The sequence below is a fragment of the Serinus canaria genome, chromosome 10 (assembly GCF_022539315.1).
Source record: "Serinus canaria isolate serCan28SL12 chromosome 10, serCan2020, whole genome shotgun sequence".
NCBI classification, from domain to species: domain Eukaryota; kingdom Metazoa; phylum Chordata; class Aves; order Passeriformes; family Fringillidae; genus Serinus; species Serinus canaria.
The window spans coordinates 4,085,100-4,103,774 of NC_066324.1; the positions used below are offsets into that span (position 1 = coordinate 4,085,100).

At 45.2% G+C, this 18,675-nt stretch overlaps 1 protein-coding gene across 2 annotated transcripts in view; it reads left to right on the forward strand.

The window, feature by feature from the left end:
* IGF1R (insulin like growth factor 1 receptor) overlaps positions 1–18,675 on the forward strand; it is a 170,038-nt gene that overhangs the window by 142,448 nt on the left and 8,915 nt on the right. Inside the window, exons 11-20 of one of the 2 annotated variants that reach the window (XM_050978276.1) lie at positions 680–966; positions 2,410–2,546; positions 2,847–3,006; positions 4,023–4,128; positions 5,449–5,519; positions 6,763–6,992; positions 7,253–7,363; positions 7,993–8,152; positions 10,271–10,400; positions 14,017–14,151. In XM_050978276.1, the coding sequence (XP_050834233.1) occupies positions 680–966; positions 2,410–2,546; positions 2,847–3,006; positions 4,023–4,128; positions 5,449–5,519; positions 6,763–6,992; positions 7,253–7,363; positions 7,993–8,152; positions 10,271–10,400; positions 14,017–14,151 (1,527 nt within the window). The remainder of the gene's footprint in view (positions 1–679; positions 967–2,409; positions 2,547–2,846; positions 3,007–4,022; positions 4,129–5,448; positions 5,520–6,762; positions 6,993–7,252; positions 7,364–7,992; positions 8,153–10,270; positions 10,401–14,016; positions 14,152–18,675) is intronic. The other variant, XM_050978277.1, reaches the window with a different exon arrangement.

The window sequence follows — 18,675 nt, forward strand, 5'->3', positions numbered from 1 at the left end:
AATTTCACCCAGATGCCTGTAAGGCAAAGCTGCTCATTGAACTTTTGCCTCTACACAATATTAGTGCTGAGTTTTCTCACACAGGAGGATTTTTCCTTTGCAGAGCTTTTGTTTGGGTGAGAGAAGCAGAGAAACACAGATGACCACCCGAGTGGTGGTGAACCTTCATGGCCTTCAGCTGCCTTCCAAGGTTTCTCCTCTCAGTGCAGTACATTCTAATTTTATCAGAACTGCAAAGCTAACTCTCAGTAGGCTCAGCTTCCTTTGCTAATCCAGCAAACTTCAAAATAATTTTTTGCCCCCAACCTTTTCAACCTTTAGCATCTGATTTTTATTTCAAGCGTCAGCATCGCTGTCGTGAAACACAAATCCAGGATGCTTGAGTAACAGTGAAGCTGTTCTGTGCTGGTTGGTTTATTGTGTGAGGTCAGAAATTTGCACATTCATCTTGGGGTGCAATGTGAACTTCAGAGATTTGGTTGGTTCCTGACCAAAAGAGAGAGAAATGAGACGTGACAGGTTCAGATTTAGAGAAAGTTTTCCTCTTGTTTTGCAGTTTTCTTTATTTAGCTTTTTTATTAGCTGTTGCCTGTTTTGCTGGGGTGTTTGGCATGGTTTTCTGGAGAAGAAGTGGATTTTTTCTCAAGAGCCCTTTTCTGTACCTGTGTCTGCTCCTCAGGCCCGACCGAAAGCGGAGGGACGTGTTCCGAATCGCCAACGCCACCTTGGCCACGCGGAGCAGGAACGCCACCGGGACCGAGCACTTCACCAACGCCTCTGACACGGAGGAGAGCGAGGTGGAATATCCCTTCTTTGAGACCAAGGTGGATGGCAAGGAGAGGACTGTGATCTCCCATCTGCAGCCTTTCACTCTTTACCGCATCGATATCCACAGCTGCAACCACGAGGCCGACACGCTCGGCTGCAGCGCCTCCAACTTCGTGTTCGCCAGAACCATGCCCTCAGGTGTGCTCACAAAGGGGCAGCTCTGCTTTCTGGGCAGAGATCAAGCTCAGGGGGACAGGCTCTACCAAACCAATTAGAATTATGTTGGGGTATAGTAAAAAAAATTCCGTGCAGGAGGATAAATTGGAGCTGCAAAGATTTTTTAATTTTGTGTCCTTGATTGGCGTGTTGTGTGTATTGAGTGATGTGTTTGAGTCTGTGCTGCGGAGCTGGAGAAAGGGAGAAGTTGACTGCCAGGATAATTAGGAGAGACTCTGTTTCCCAGCAATAGAAGGGAGACCCCCAGACATGGTGGGCTGAAAGGTTTTGTTCCTCAGCTCCCTGTGTGCTGAATAGAGCCACAGCAACGTTTCTCTGCTAATGTTTGGTTTTGCTGTGTTCACTCGGAACTGTTTGCAGATGTTGGAGTTTTGCTGGTGGGAATGTTTGCCAAATGTTTCTTCTGTCACAGTACGACCATGCATTTGTCCAGCCTGGGAACAGGAGGAATACTGGGTTTCTTTGTGCCCAATCCCTGGCCTCTAGACTACTTCAAATAGGAAGCATTGAATGCTGTGCTCGTCGTTGGGACTTTTGCAGATTGTACTTCTGAGAAGAATAGAGATGATTTTAGTGTAAGCTCATATGCATCCAGCAACGAGCTTCTGACTCCAGCAGATGTCTGGGGATATTGGATGCAGAATGGTAGCAATTTTGTTTTGTTTCTGGAAGGAAAGGCTATCATAATCCAGATCCAGCTGTGTCAGTAAAAAAGGCAAAAAGTATTGCTTATTTCAAGGAAATAAGGAAATGTGTGAGATCCGGGAAAAGGAAAGAAGTGTTCTCAGATTTTTGACACATGCTCTGAAAATTAAAGGCCAAACAATCCTGTTTCTTTCTGTTATCTTTGAGATCTTTGAGAAGGTGGTATTTTTTCAGTCCAGACTGAAATGTGCTTCACAGTCCTGTTAAGTTTTTAATAAGTCATGTAAAATTATTAGGAACTAAATCGGGGTAAAGCAGTTCCTGAATTGCTGCTGAGACTGTTTTAAATGGGGATGGATTTCCTATGACTGTTTTAGGAAGAGGCTGTCAGTGGGGCAGATGTGTGTTTACAGCTTTTTGCAGCCATTTGGTGGGAATAGCTCCCTGCACTGTTTTGGTGTTGGGAAGAGTTGGGAAGGAAGAATCAGGTGCTAATAACCAGGGGATTTTGGCACACAGAGCCCATGCCTGATGGAGCTGTGTGCTCTGCACTGATTTTCTGAGAACCAGTAGTTCAGACTGAGCTAATCTCCAGCAAGCCCTTGGGCAATGAGGTTTGTTCCCTGGATTTGAATGGTTCTTGCTGCAGAGCTTCTGCACCTGGAGAATATTCTGAACTTTCCATTTTCTTCCACTCTTGCTGAAGTTCCTGTTTCAGTCACAGGTGGTGTTCTCACATCACCTGTAAATATTTTGCAGAGGGAGCAGATAACATTCCAGGAACGGTATCATGGGAAGCAAAAGAGGAAAATACCGTCTACCTGAAGTGGTTGGAGCCTGCAAATCCAAATGGGCTGATCCTGATGTATGAAATCAAATATGGGCAGCATGGCGAGGTGAGGATTTGACATTACTGCTCATAACTCCTAATTTATACACAAAAAAGGATCTTTAGGAGCATGCTTTTGTGTAGTGCTGCACAAACAGAAATTGTGATTTCAGACACTCAGCACCTGCCACCATGTCTTTCCTTCTTTTCCTTTGAGTTCTTAAATTCCACATATCTCCTTATGGTGTTTGAAGTAAAACTGATCAGGTGGGGCTTTTAGTTATAAAAATGAGCTTATCCTGCAGCTCTATTGCCTTTTCCAGAATTTGAAGATAATAACATGCGTAAATTGATTTTTTTCTTCTAGGAGAAGCGTGAATGTGTTTCCAGACAGGAATACAAGAAGCTTGGAGGAGCTAAACTAACTCACTTGAACCCTGGAAACTACTCTGCCAGAGTTCAGGCCACTTCCTTAGCTGGGAATGGCTCCTGGACTGAGCCCATCTCTTTCTATGTGCAGCCCAAATGTAAGACAAGTGTTTATAGTCTGTGTCAAATTGGGGGTTTATTGTTTTTTTAATAATTCCTGATGTTGCTGTGACTGGATATCTGAGCCTCTTGCCTCTGAAGACTTCTCTTACTTGCTGATGGTTCTTTGGGAACTCTTCTCTGGTCCATTTTTTTTGGCAAGTGTGGACAGCCAGGAGGGGTATGTGAGGTGTGGTCCTTTCCTTGCAGCTTTGGGTGTCTGTGAGGGGTGCAGCCAGGTGTGGGGGTGGAGAAAACCCTGCTGTGGCTTCCTGGGGAGTGCAGCTATGTTGGGAATGTGATGTTAGCTGTAACAACAGGGAGCTGCCATGTACAAAACCTGTGGCAACAAGGCAAACCTGCTTAAAATTGCAAAATAATTGGAGAAACAAATCATTTGTGTAGATTTTTGGCTGGCAGGTTGACCTGTTCTGAGTGACATTTGATAAAAAAGTGTCCTGATGAAAGGGTGATGCTGGTCCTGACAATGGCAGTAATTTATATTTTGGAAGAACATGACCATAGAGACCCTCTTTAAGATATTCTGTGTTTAGTTGTAGAGAAGATATATCCCCAGAAAACTGCTACTCCACCTTTTATCCCTTTTGGATTTTCTGGTTGCTGAACATTGAACAATTTGAAGTAAAGAGCAGTGCATGTATATTCTGAACATAAGCAGCTGCAAGGTGAATAAAAGGTGGAAAAAAGGTGAATGTGCCAGTGAACAATTGGATATTGTTCACTGAGGAATGCAAGTCCTTTAAGCACAACTTGTGAAAACAAAGCCCAGACAGACACTGTTCTGTACAAAATTAATGCCTTTCAGTGTCTGCTTTCTTGTTTCACTCATCTGCAGTCAGGGAGGGTTTCTGAGTGCATTTTTCCACATCAGACAAGAAAATGAGAACTTTGATTTCTTCCCTGCATGGAAATACACTGAGTGGGTATTGAATGTTTCTTTGTTAACAGAGGTTTTCTAGAAACCCTGATACAATTGTTTTCTTGTTGCTTGCAGCAGCAAACTATGGAAACTTCCTGCACTTGGTAATTGTGCTCCCTATTGCTCTGCTGCTCATCCTTGGGGGATTGCTGATAATGCTCTATGTCTTTAACAAAAAGAGGTGAGTTCCATGTGCTGGGGTTTAAACCTGCAGGAGGGGAATTGTTTATTTTCAAATCCGTGCCTGTGGAGCGAGTTAGAGATTAAAAAGAGAGATGCCATTCAGAGGAGTTGAGAGGCTGAGGTAGATTCTGCCTTCTTGGTATAGAAAAGGAGGTGGTTTAGAGTTAGCAGCATCTGGCTGCTGCTGCTGCTGGAGATGTGGAGAGGGTTTATTGCAGTGTCATGTTTGACTGGGAAGAGGAAGGCTGTGAGGAGCACATCAGTGGGGCATTGGTGGCACACACTGGACCTGTATAACCTGAAGATTTGACTGAAATATGGGTCAATATAAATAATGAAAGCTTAGTTCCATTTAGGTTAATCTGATTTTTTTTCAAAGTCTTACATCCACTTAAAAAATTATATTCTGGCCAAGAGCTGTCACTGGGACTGTTCTGGTAATTTGTTTTCCTCAGTTTTGTTTTTTGTAACTAATGATTTATTTTTTTTAAATCTCATTGAAATACGTAACGAGAACTTAATAGCAGTACAAATGTTCAGTCTTGCAACTTTCTAGCTGTGGATGTTTTTTATTACTCTCACATTAATTATGCTCATTGAGCATCCCATGATTTCCAGCTCTGATTCACTGGTAGCACTGCAGACTGTGGTACCAGTTCTGCTCAAGCCCTCCAGAAAGGGCTTTGTCTCTGGTGATTGCAATACCTGCTTTGCCTTCCTTAGGCTCTCCTAGGTGAAATTCCTGATAACTTTTCCTTGTTTAAACTGTTCTAACACAAGAATATTTTCTCTGTGAGCCTCTCTCCTGCAAAAGCTCTCAAAGTGCATTTATCACATGTCTTATTCTCAAAATCATACCTGTAAAATTGGGAGGTGTGGCATTGTGTGGTCTTAAAATAAAGTATTAGAAACACTTAGGAAACAGTTGAATGGAATCCCCTAATTTTGTCTTTTGCTAAAAAACTTCACTCCCACAGCAGAGCTGATGATAGTAAAGTGCATTCTCAGCCCCGGGTCTCCTGGTTGTATAAAAATATAGGTGCCTTTCTTAAAAGAAAGCTTGAAGTACCTTGTGTTTACATTTTCCTGCTGATTTGGTATGGAGAAGACTCCAGAACTCCTGACAAGCTATTCTGGACTGGGTTCCCATTGATTATGTGAGGTAGATAAGATCTCAGTTTGTCCCTTGGTCTGAAAAACTCCACATGCAGTAAAGAATATTCTGTGGTTGAGCAGGCAGTGGAAAAGCTGTACAAGAGATGGTCTGAAATATACTCAGATTTAAAGGTAAAAGAAATAAACCCCAATGTTTCTCCAGGAACAGTGACAGACTGGGCAATGGAGTACTTTATGCTTCTGTGAACCCTGAGTACTTCAGTGCCTCAGATGGTGAGTGTGACCTTAACTTGTGATGCTTCTACTGTCCTGTGTTCTGTTGGTGTCTGACTTAGAAAGGTATGAAACCCTAAAAGATGTGCTGTAAAGCCACTTTCCCTATTTCATTAGGACAGCTCTGGAATCCACAATTGCTAATATGTAAATGCCACTTGTCTGTTGAAGTTGGGGAGTTTTTAAATTGTTTTCCTGTACTTTTATCCACCTGAGGTAAATTTGGATTCACTAGTTTCACTTTCAGTCTTACATCTACTCATGCAATGATGTTTTCACTGGAATGAAGGAAGAATGAATAAATTTGTGGTCTTTCATTCATGTTTGCCCTATTGAAACAAACCCACTGCTTGAAGAAATGACAGCATCAGACAAGTGTCCTTGAGGCCTCGGTTCTCCTGTTTATGGTTTAGTTTGGTGCTGATTCTTGCTGGAATAGTATTTCCCAAAGCCCCCAGGAGAGTAATGGGTTTACCCAGAGTGGCAGCAGATTATTTTGCTGTTATTTTGTGTAGCAACACCTTTAAGGTTAAAGGTCTGTCACTGTCATGCCATAATCCTCTGGTTTCATCCTGTCATTTCACCCATGCAGAGCATGTGACACAACTGTCCCCTCCTTTGGTGACTGATAGGCAGCAGCATCAGTGAGTACTTGGATGTCTTCTTGCCTGAGGCAGTCCTGCCTCCTGGCAGTCACCTTCTGAGAGCTCTTTTCTGCCTCAGATCAAAGACCTGCAGCAGCAGCGCCAAGTTCTGCCTTTGCTGGTGCAACGGTGTGTGTGCAAGGGATCAGAATAGTGCCATGCAAAGAAACTGCTGGATCAGAGTCTGCTTCCCTCTAGCCATAAAATCAGTGTTAATGGAGAATACAGCAGACACTGAACTGATACAGATGATCAAGTCTGTTTGATGCTGTCTGGGAGAATTGGGAGAGCAAGGATTCCAAGAAAAGATTTAACCTAAAGCATTGATTTGAGCCTCTTCCCACCCTGGTTTTGGCTTTGAGGTTCATTATTTCTATCTCAATGTCAGTACCATAGAGAGGCCACTTCAAGTCCACCTTTCTTTCAGATTTATTTGTATGTCACCGTCCCCCTACCTCTGTATGGGACAGCCCCTGGCCTGTTTGCACACATGGTGCAGGGTCTCAGCATTCTGTGTGGGTTTGAACCCCAGAACTGTCGTGGAGCAGGGAGGGATCCCAGCACTGTGGAACATCAGGGCCTGTTCTCTCTCCCCGCAGTGTACGTCCCTGACGAGTGGGAGGTGCCCCGGGAGAAGATCACCATGTGTCGGGAGCTTGGGCAAGGCTCCTTTGGAATGGTGTACGAGGGAATTGCCAAGGGAGTGGTGAAGGATGAGCCAGAGACCAGGGTGGCCATCAAGACGGTCAACGAGTCCGCGAGCATGCGCGAGAGGATCGAGTTCCTGAACGAGGCCTCGGTGATGAAGGAGTTCAACTGTCACCATGTGGTGAGTCCTGAGGATGTGACCAGCCTGTGACTCACCAGCCCTGGTGCTCATGGACACGAGGCTGTTCCGGGACTGAAGTGGGAATTTGGGGTTTTAGCTTCAACTCTGCGCAGCTTTGTGATGTTATCATGAAACCCCAGTCAGAAAGTGGAACCACGTCTGCATTCAGACCTTTCCCACAGGGCTACATATCAACATGAATAAATGATAATTGGCTGTGCTTGTGTACTTGTACTGAACATTTGTTTCTCCTCTGCCAGGTTCGGCTGCTTGGTGTTGTTTCTCAGGGCCAGCCTACGCTGGTTATCATGGAGCTGATGACACGTGGGGACCTCAAAAGTTACCTGAGATCATTGAGGCCAGACACAGAGGTGAGTCATGAGTGGCTGGATGTTTATTTCTTCAGTCTGAATCATCTTGAACAAGACAGCCTCACGTTGGAAGCAGCAGGCAATTAGCCTTTCCTGCCCTTCTCCTTCAGTCTAAGGACAAGACACGAGCTGTTGTGTGATCTCCAGCAGCTCTTTCATGAGGCAGCCCAGGGTGCCACATGGAATAGGTCCCTTCTTGTGCCACCGAGCCCTCTTTTCCAAATTTGCATTAGATCTCTTGTCTGATCTACTTTCTCATCAAGATGTTACAGAAATTGGCTGGTTTAAGAACACGTGTTAGGATAATGGTTTCATGTTGTGTGTCCTGCCCATTGCCCCTGCTGGAAAGTAAATATCTGTTATCTTCGCTCCTGTGCAAGCTCTCATGCATGGGCCATCAGTCTAACAGCTAAAATTGTCTCATATGATGCAGAGTCTGAAGGATAAAGATGACACACAGGTCACTTGCCACTGAAATCACAGCAGCCTATGCAGAAAATGAGCTCAGCAGCTTTTGCCCTTGATCTGGAAATTCCAGTGTGGATAAATTAAAGGAACAGAACACGAGGACAGTATGTGCACAGGAGAGTGGCTGTGGTCTGTTAACTGTTTGACCTTGTGTTGCTCAGAACAACCCCGGGCAGGCGCCGCCGACGCTGAAGAAGATGATCCAGATGGCCGGGGAGATCGCCGACGGCATGGCCTACCTCAACGCCAACAAGTTCGTGCACAGGGACCTGGCTGCCAGGAACTGCATGGTGGCTGAGGATTTCACAGTCAAAATTGGAGGTGGGCTCTCCTGACCCTGGCACAGCTCGTAGAATCACCCTGGAAAATCAGTCTTTTTTGTTATTTTTTTTTTTAGCTGAGCTCTACATGAAATATCTGCAGAATGAAATATGTTCCTTGTGAAGATTACTGTGATTTAAGACCTGTGAGCAGTTAACACTGAGTTGAAACCTCTGGAATACCTCTGCTTGCTGTTGTTCCAGTGAGGCAGCAGTACAGCATGTGGGTTTAAAAAGAGGCAGTGATTTAGGTTCAGGCACTGCAGACATCTGGGTGGATGGTGTAGTTACCACTGGTGTGTCATTCATGTCTCTGACAATGCACAAAAATAATTCTACCTCCTGTTTATTGATTCAAGAATGAGAATTTTAGGATTATTTTAAATCATATCTGAGTTGGAAGTGGAATGACTTCAGCTGGGTGCTTTCCAGTCTAAACTGGAGTTCTGCTTCCCAGACAGCTGAATGGCTTTTCTTCTGCTCTGCTGTTAGATCACCAATTTTTTTTCCCTTTCACCATCCCTCCAAAATAGTGTCAGATGAGTTTTTTCAGTCTTCTCTCCAGAGAGAGTGATTTTAAGCTGTTGGCTGTTTTTGAGTTGTGCATATTAAAATAACATGTATAGCAACAGCCTTCTGCTGTAGGAAACTAATTCTTTTTCTCTGAGCTTAACTCAGCTATTTTGATAATTTGTGTAAGTAATCCTGTCATTTGGGAGAAAGAAAAAATGATTTCATTTTGAGTCAGTTAATTAGGAAATAAGATCTTTTGGGGATTTTTGTATTTTCTGCAGGTTCGTGGGAAGTCAGCCTAAATCCTTCCCATTGCAGTTTTCTGCTCCTGCCCCCATCAGCTTGTTTTACAATTCTGTAAACTGAAGATATGGTGCACTTCTTCCCTTTAATGTGTTCATGGTTACCCCAAAAGCACTTTGTGAATGTGCTGCACTGCTCTTGTTTATGTAGCAGCATTGAAAATCCCCTCATGCTGAAACAGTTTAGGAGCATCTTGGCTGGAACACACCAGCTCAGACTGTTCAGATCTCAGAGGAAGAGCTTTATGCCACACTACCCTGTGCTCACTGCATGTCTGTTTCTTATTTGCATTACATTTTGCAAAAATCTTCCATTCAGCTGGGATCAAGTCACCCTGGTGTGTGGGAGTGATGGAGGAGCTGCACAGATGGGCTTTTTAGTCATAATCACCCTGGGTACCGGTGTCCCTGGTACCCCTGCTTGGTCACTGACCACAGACTGGTGATAACTGGGAGAACTGGGGGAGTTCTGTGCATGTTTCCTGGGGGAAAAAAAGGGGCAATTACAGGTCTGTGCTGGTAAAATGGATTTTGCCCTATGTGTCATCAGACAGCATTTAATATCAGACTGATGACCACTAATTTATTAACTTCTTGAGAACACAGTAACTGAATTCAATGGGCAAGTGTGAGACCCAGCAATTCTGTCTCAGACTGATAGTAGAAAAAAACCACCTGAATAAATCTTAGTTACAGTCAGGGGGATGAACATGCTTAGATCCAAGTCTTGCAAATGTTTATGAATTTACAGCTAAGCATGGATATAAACTGGAAGTATGTCTTTAATATTTGGGTGTGTTAATCACAAATGAACAGCATAATCCTCTGTGGCACTTGAAATGGAATATTGTACAGGAACTGGGAATTACCTTTGGAAATGGGAAAAAGAAAACCAAGAGTTGCTTTTCCTTCAGCATGTGAGATTGTTCAATTAAACACAGTGGTTATAAGTACTAAAGGATCTCCTTAAAAAAAATGAAAAACACTGAATTTGGGGAACAATTAGTGAATTATGTGACCTTCAGAAGACTCATCTTGCTGCAAAGCTTGAGCATAAATGCTGTAACTTTTCCCATTCCTATATTTAAACCATTCAGACTGTTCACCCCGAAGTCAGTGGCACAGTCTGGTGGTGTTGGGAGGGAAGGTCACCAGCCCTGAGGCAGCAGCTGAAGTGTCTGCAAAGCCAAGTGTCGTGGGAACACAGCACAGATTCCTCACAGCCAAGTGTGATTCTCTGCCTTGTAGGAAGGGGAGATGTTCGTCCTTTTCTCACACAAACTCAGAGTATTTCTACCTTGTAGATTTTGGCATGACGAGAGATATCTACGAGACAGATTATTACCGGAAGGGAGGGAAGGGTTTGCTGCCTGTGCGCTGGATGTCCCCGGAGTCGCTCAAAGATGGAGTCTTCACAACGCACTCCGACGTCTGGTAACAAAACAGGGCTCTGCAAAACTGCTTTAACCTCCTTCTTTCTAGCCTCTCTTCCTGTATTAGTAGCCTTAACTAAGGGTACTGCTTCCCCTGTCTGTTCAGAGGTCACTCTCTTGTTCCATGAGTTCACGTTTCAGCAAGAACTGAAAGGTTGAATTTTGCTCTCAGGGAGAGCAGAATTAAATGGATTTCCAGAACTGGAGGTGGCAGCGTGTTTCCTGCTGTTAGTTGTAAAATCAGTTGCACAGTGAAAAACATTACCTTCGCCTGGAAGAGCAAGTTGTCATTTTTTAAATTGTCCTCCTTCAAGAAAAGCTTTAAAAGTTGCCAAGAATATAGAGAGGTTCCTAGTGCTGACCTGCTTTTTCATCAAAACCTTCTGTGTAAATAACATCACTTTCCCCCAGATGGGTTGTGTACAATTACAGGCTTTTTTGGGGAGTTCTCCCTTGTGCATATCCCTCTCCATTTGGAGCTTTGTTTGCTTGGTTTTTATACTGCAAGATGCAGAAATAGGGTTTTCTTTCAAAGCACACTGCATGCTTGCTCTATCTGTGCAGTTATTAATAGAGGCGTGTACTTGGGAGAAGTAATCCCCTGGAACAATTCCCCACACACCCCCCAGCTTTTGGAGATAGGTAGAGAGGACTTGGCAGAAGATGGTTGTATACTGGCAAAACCTCTCCTCTGTCTTTTATGGTTTCTCTGCCTTCCTAACAAGATGTTTTTACTGCTGATCTGTTACAAAATTGGCAGCTGATTGCCTCCAAATGTCTAGAAGTCAGTAGGAATGGTGTTTTAGGAGTAAACTGCATTTTCTGTGAGCAGCTTGAGGAGTTTGGAGTCAGTGGTCTGTAGTTCACAGCACCAGCTCTGAACAAAAAGTTCCTAAGAGGAATTAAAGTGAAAAAGCAAAGCACCAGAATGATGCTTAAATTTTATTTTACATATGGCTAGTAACTTACTTTTGAATCCACTAACCCTCAGACTTGGAAGCAGATGAAAACAACCACATTGAGTTGAAGGGAAGCCCTGTATCAGCCATTTATCTGATTGAACAGTGCAGGCATGCTTTTGGCAGTCCCTCCAGTAAAAGAATTTTGGGACTTGTAACAGTTTCACAGAGCAGACAGAAATTTGGACTATATCACTAGAAAATCCCCAGATGCTGAACTGACCAAGCCTGGAGTGAGGAGCTGGCAGAGCTGCCTGTTCCAACCACACAACAGGAATTTTCAGGTCCAGCCATTGCCTCCAAAGGGTTCAGCAGCAGCTCAGGGTGGGCACTGGGCATGTCCCAGATGTGTTCCACAGTGCTTTCTTTTAGCCTGGGACTCTTAAGTGATGTTATTTTTCATTAAATATAACTCAAATTCCAAACAAAAAAACCCCTAGGTGACACCAAATAAGGTGTCAGATATAAATTAGAGCTGTACTTGTTGCAGGAAGTACATGAGCGCTTCCCTAACAAGGAAGAGAGGAGGTTTAGATTGAATTTTGGAAAGAATTTCTTCCCTGTGAGGGTGGTGAGGCCCTGGCACGAGGTGTCCAGAGGAGCTGTGACTGCTCCATCTCTGGAGCAGTCCAAGGCTAGGTTGGATGGAGCTTGGAGCAGCCAAGCCTGGGGTAGTGGAAGTTGTCCCTGACTGTGGCAGGGGGTGAAACAGATGGGCTCTAAGTTCTCTTCTAGCCAAAGCCATCCTGGGATTCCATGATTTGGCATTTGTTGGTTGCTCAGACCAAAGCAGGATTGTGCAAACAGTATTGCACTTCATCAGTGGGACAGTCTGAGTGAATATCCTGGCCTGGAGAGTAGTTTACTGATTACAGGATTGGAAAGCTGAAGGGGAGGAGCAGTAAAATCTTGACAGATTTTTACTTGTAAGCATAGAGAGGGAAAAAAATGTATTATGGAGAGGAGGCTCACAGCACTCGTGGGTATTTCAGAGAGTTTCTCCTTGGGAGGGTTTGGCATCTTAATTGTTGGAAGGGATTTACTCTGAAATTTGGTTCACAGGGGTGTACTTGTCTGGAGGCACAAAAAAACCAGGCTCAGCATGGGAAATTGTCTGTTTGTTTAGAACATGTATCCACAGCTACAGAGAAATTTCAATCTAAATTCCAAATGTAGTGGAACTTGACTTAACACTGTCATGAAATGCTGTCTATTTACTTGATCTGCTTATGGCTAAAAGGATCATTCCTTCTCAGTGACTTTTACACCAGGCACTGTACATTGGAGATCTCTTCATGCCAGGAGAAATTCCCTGAATCCTTTTATTGGTTCAGATTTGAAGTTGCTCAGTGTAAGCTGTGGAGCTTGGCTGTTTTAGGGGCCATTTATTTGCATCAAACAGTAAACAAAAGGTTGAGATTGTTTTTCCTGCTTTTCTGGGCAGATGTTGTGACATGTAGTTCCATGTTCTTCAAGATCAGTTTTAAAAGCCAAGATGTCAAAAAGACAAAACCCTGTTGAGTGGTTGGAGTCCAGGATTTATAAGCTGTAAGGTGAAATGGCAACTGCAGGAAGGAAGAGTGTCTGGAGGTTTGAAGGGTGGAGCTTTATTTTAGCAACTCATTCTTTTAATGCTTTTCAGGCTGAAGAATGAGGTAATTAGACAGGGCTGGTTTTGTTGTAGTTAGGGAAGGAGGACATTTTAAAATTAATGCAATACTGTTCAGGGTGAGGGTGGGTTTCTATAAATAAATCCTCAGCATCTTGCATTCTTTCAAGGCTGGCAGTTGCCTGGAAGGAGCAATCTGAGTTTATTTGTTAGGATAATCTGACGAGTAGGTGTGCAAGACTTGTCCTCGTTATCCCTGTGGTGATCAAAGAAGCTTCAAAGGCACCCAAATGTTGAGTTGACCCCCTGTCCCTCCCTCCCCTAAAAGGAAAACAATTGCAAGGCAGTTTGTGGCTTCTGGCTCCAGATGCAAACCAGTTTGGATCCCAGGGATATCTGAAAGATAAAACCACAGGGCCATAACCAGCTAATGACACTGGACTCCTGTTTTCATAACTCCCCCCCAGTGGAGCTGTGTGTTTTTCCCTCAGCTTGACTCAGCATTTTACCACACAAGTCAGACAGCATCGAGATTTTCCTTCTTTGCCCAGCAGCTCTAAAAGTAGATGACTCTTCAGTGCAGGGCAGACAATTTGAGCTGTGTCTGCTCAATAATCTAATTTTAAATGGAGATATTTTTAGAAAGTGTCAATAGTTACGTCCAAACTACCCAATTACATAACTATGCTTATCTTCCTTTGCCAGTAATCAATTCCTATTATTAGACAAACTTTTTTTTTTCACTTCTGCTGTCCTTTGTAGTTATCTGGAAGGAGCTGGAAGCTGTGTTTCAAGAACACAGTTACATGCATGTCACAAAGGGGTAACTGAGATTTTCTCACCTGAGCCCTTTTCTCACTAGAGTGGCTGTATTTGAAGCCAGCAGTCTTGAGGGAGGGGTTGTGACTGTCACCACAGGCATGTGTTTTTTGAACAACTGGAATTCTTTGGTAAAATAACCCACCCATGGACACCCAGCACTCAGCATCTTGTCAGAAGTGCACCCTTGTGAAGATGGCTGGGAGCCTAAAGCTGTGCTGTTCCTGCAGGTCCTTCGGAGTGGTGCTGTGGGAGATCGCGACGCTGGCGGAGCAGCCGTACCAGGGCATGACCAACGAGCAGGTGCTGCGCTTCGTCATGGAAGGGGGGCTGCTGGAAAAGCCTGACAATTGTCCTGACATGCTGTAAGTGCCACCACTGCCCTGCAGGCTCTGCTCTTGCCAGCTACCACAGGGGGGGCTGCCCAGTCTCTGTCAATACAGTAGTGAGACGTTCCAGAAAACAGCTTTGCTCGTGGCCAGAATCTCACCTTGGGCTGTCTCTTCTAAAAAGCAAACAAAATCCAAGCTTTGGGTTACTAAATAAAATTAGGCTTAATAAAAATGTCACTTCATAAGTGACGTTTGCTACATCAGGAGGCTCTGTGCCTACATCATATCTCTTCTGCTTAAAGTAATTGTGTTGAGCATAAAGAGAGGGAAGAGCATGGGACAAGCTGAAATGTGTGTAAACACTGGAATTCAGCTTTTTAGTTCAGTATACAGATAAATCAGTGTATCTGGAGCTAGATTGGATCTGCTCTTTCAGTCACAGCACTTGTCCCATTGAGATAAACCAATCCCCCCTGCTAAGTTTCCTTCCCTGCAAGCACAGGGTGAGGTTTTCCACAGAAAATCCTCTCCCTGCCCCAGGATCGACCCAGAGCTTCACAGCAGCAGAGGGTGTGCAGTGCAGCAGCTCCAGTTTTTAGCTTTACATTGCTGAAATACTTCTGCTGGCCTTTGTGTACAGCAGTTTCAGTTGTTCAGACTTTATTGCTTTGATATACTTCCCAAACTGACTTTTGGGAAGGAAATACTGCCTCTTGCAGTTATTGAAATTTGTTGGAGGCCCCCAGAAGGGATACAATCACTTAAGGGCCTCAGCTGCTTGGGATTCTTAGGAAAATAGCTTTTTTGGCTGGAGCCTGGCTGTGGTTTCAGATGACAGGCAGTGTTGTTTTGTTGTTTGAGGGGGGTGGGTGGTATATGCAGGGGGAGGTGTAGCTGCCATGTGATTCCTTGGTTTCACATTCCTTCCCTTTCGAGATGCTGTGGAGAATTCCTGGCCGTCGGATTGACTGGACATTGTTTAACACAGTCAGAGCTGTGTAATGGGGTGGGCACAACTGGGAAGGACAGGGATGTGATGGGTTCAGCTCCCTGGGTTCACAGGAGAAAGCACCTCTGCAGTGAGACCAGCCTCTCTGGGGAGAGATCCAGCATTAGAAATTCCCTGTTAAGCTGGGGTGTGTGTGGTATGAGCAGGGTGGGAGGGGAGTCAGGCCAGAATTCTCTCTGCTGCAGCCCACCCAGTTCTCCTTCCTCCCCCTACTCAGGGAATCTCCTCTGCTCCAGGGCTGTTGCTGCTGGGTGAATCCACTTTCATGGTCCTGGTTTGTGAGCTGGGAGAGCTTGGTTAAAGTCTGGCAGAGCAAATCTTTGCACTGGTGTGTAAGAGCTGAGGCCTTTCTTGTGCTGCTCCTCGTGGAGAAGCTGCTCACAAGCTGGTTCTGCCCAGCAGGATTCAGCCTCACAGTGCAGAGGTGCTGGATAAAAAAAAAAATCTGCCTTTGAATTGTGCTGCTTTGCTCTGCCAGAAAAAGGAATGAGGCTGAACTCAGACCTAAGGCATGTCCACACTGGTGGTGACTTTTTTGGTTTGGTTTTTTTTAGTGATAAAGCTGTGTATAAAACATCTTGGCTTTATCCCAAATGTAAAAAAAGGGGGAGGGGACCATGACCTTATTGTGACTTGCTTTTGCTCCCTTTCAGCTTGTTTTAGTACTGACACCCAAATCTGCTGAAATTCAAGTAGGCATTTGTAGGAATAACAGTAGAGATCTCCAGGAGTAACCTTCACCCTTGTTCCCTGCACATGTACTTGGCAATCAAAAAACCTGTGGTGCTTTATTCTTTGTATGTTTTCACTTCTTTCCCTGCTCAGGAAGCTGTGACAATGCTGTGCCACCCTGTGTGACATCCCCACTGCCACACACTGCTGGCAGGACCAGACCTGCTCTGTAGGCAGAGGTCCTTTCCAGGGCCCATAAACTTCTCCTCAGCTGGGGACCTGCAGGAGGATGAGGACATGGGCAGGAGAGTGTTTCTAACAGTGTCTAAGAGCCCTGAAATTGCACATGGATCTTACTCTGCACCCAGGCCACTGCTTTCTCCAGTGCTTATGAAACCCTTTGTAAACCAAGGGATCCTCTTTATGGAGATTGCTACAGGATTGTGTTTAAAGGCAGGTTTTTGGGCATGTCTGTTCTAGTGGGAGGTGCTTTTTAGGTAGCACAAAATCTTGCTGGTGGAGGCTGGTCTGTGATACTTCAGTATTGACTCCTGATATTAACTCAGGATGTCCCAGAAGCAGAGCCTGGCTGCAGGAAGGTCACTTGGGTTTGGTGCTGCCTGGAAGCAGGTGAAAAGGGGAGCTCTGTCCTCCTGTGTCTCTCAGGGTACCTACAAAAGCACAGGAACTTTGTTCTTTAAATTAGTTTGGCTTGGAAGCAACTGAAATTCTGGTCAGAACATCAGTGGAGCTGTCTGTGGAGAGAGGGGAGTGTGCTGACAGAGAGAAACCTCCAGAACAGGTGGAAGAGGAACTGCTGTGGGGAAGTGTAGAACAGTGAGAAGAATCTTGCTGTCACCAAATCTGCTGTTTTTAGCCATGCAGGTGATGTGATGGTGACAGAGCCCTGCACCCTCCAGCCACGGAGCAGGAGCTCCCCTCAGGACCTCGTGTTCCCCCCATGAATTCCACAGGGTGCAGGCAGGCTGGGACCCTCTGTGTCTCCATCCCTGCCATGCTGGTCATGCTTGTCAGTGCCTGTGCTGCCCTGACCCTGGCACAGTGGGTCAGTGGCTTTTAGGTGGAGCTGGAAAGGTTCTGTTCCACAGCGTGGCTGAGCAGGGCAAAGGATGCTTGGGCAAAGGGGGATTTTACAGGAGGTTGTCCCGTGGCTGGGAGGTGATGAATCCCTGTGAAAAGGGCAAAGCACAAAGGGGAGGGCCTTTGCTGTTGTACAGGGTGAAACAAGCCTCAGTTGTGTTTATGCTACACCCTCTTGGCATAGCTCGCGTGGCTCTGCAGACAGAACCATGCAATAAGACAGATGGTTCAGTAAGACAGTGCCAGGAGAAGCTTTGCTGTTTTTCTCCTCTTCCTGTGCACTCAGTGATGTTTTTATGTCCTCCCATTGTTATGGCACTGCTCATCAGGTGACGGCTGCGTGGCACCGAGCTTTGGTACAGCTGAAGCTCTCAGACAGTGTGTTCCCATGGGGCTTTTAAAAGTTGTGGAGACTGGAATTCCACTCTGTTTTTGAAGCAGGATTGCTTCCCCCACATGCATTGTAGACTATTTACGCAGTGCTGATTTCCCTTTGTTCCTGCTTAGAGTCCGGGGTCTGCTCTGCAGAGGCACTGGCAGCACAGGCACCAGCAGGGGAGGAGAGGTCCTTCTGCTTTTCCCCACCAAATCAAGTATATTGCAAAGCACAAATGGAATGCAGCTTCTATAGGAACTTTCCATTTTCTGTTTTGTTGTTTTTTATTGTCTTGGTGCAAAACAGAACTCAGTTTCTGCTCAGTTCCTTGAGCAAAAGATGCACAGAGGGATGCTGGCTATTCCCCTAACCCACAGTGGTGCCTCCAGCTCCCTGGAGCTCACTTGCCACCAGTCAGGAACGTACTTTATAAATCTGCTCAGGTTGTATTAACAGCCTGTAAATTCCTCCATTGTCTATTGGAAAGGTTTTTATTTTGTTTAAGATAATGTAAACAAGGCCTGCGAACACACAGAGTTAAAAAGGAAAAAAAATCCTTTTATGGGAACTCTGTAGGGTTTTTAAATCTGGAATGGCTTAAAAGAAACATCACATGTCCTTGTTTGTGCTGATGTCACATGCATTACTCCGCTGCTTGTGGTATCTCCTTAGCATTGCCCTTAGGCCTCGGGGCGCAGCGCCAGCGAATATCCAGAGTTCCTGGCTCCAGCCAAGCTTCTATTCAGGGACACAGCAGTCAGCTGGAAGGGAAACAGCAATGAAGTAACAGAAATGGATTTTATATATTTATGTCTCAAGCTTTCCTCACCCTGGTGGGTGAGGGTACGGTGCAGTTTTATAGTCTGGCTCTGCTTTTGCTCTGAAAGGCTTTTCAGACTGAAAACCAAGCAGGAGCTGGGCAGTGTTTACGTGTCTACGTGCGGTTACAATGCAGCATTGAGTACCCGGGGAGTTCTCCCAGCACAGACTGGTTTTGCCAGCTCTGTTGGGTGTCACAAGGCCATTCTCAGGTGGCTGACGTTTGTTCACGGGGAGTGCTGCCAGTGGAGCTCTGGCAGGGATATTGGGCACTTTAGATGCACTTCAGTGAAGATTGCTTTGGTTTGCTTGAAGCACTCAGCAGTGTTTGCAGCCCAAATGCAGCCACTTGCCCTCTCTGCTGGTTCACCTCAGCTGAGAACACAGTGGAGGTGCAACAGTATTTCCCAATTTCCTGAGTTTCTGGGCCAGGGTTTTGTTTCAGGCTGGGGCTCCTGAACTCTCTCCAGACCCACCGAGGGCTGCAGAGCCCAGGCTTCTCCAGCTCAGTGTCAGTCCTGTTGGAAGGGTTGTTCTAGAGCTGGGACATTACTCTGGGATGAACTTAGGTTCGATACAA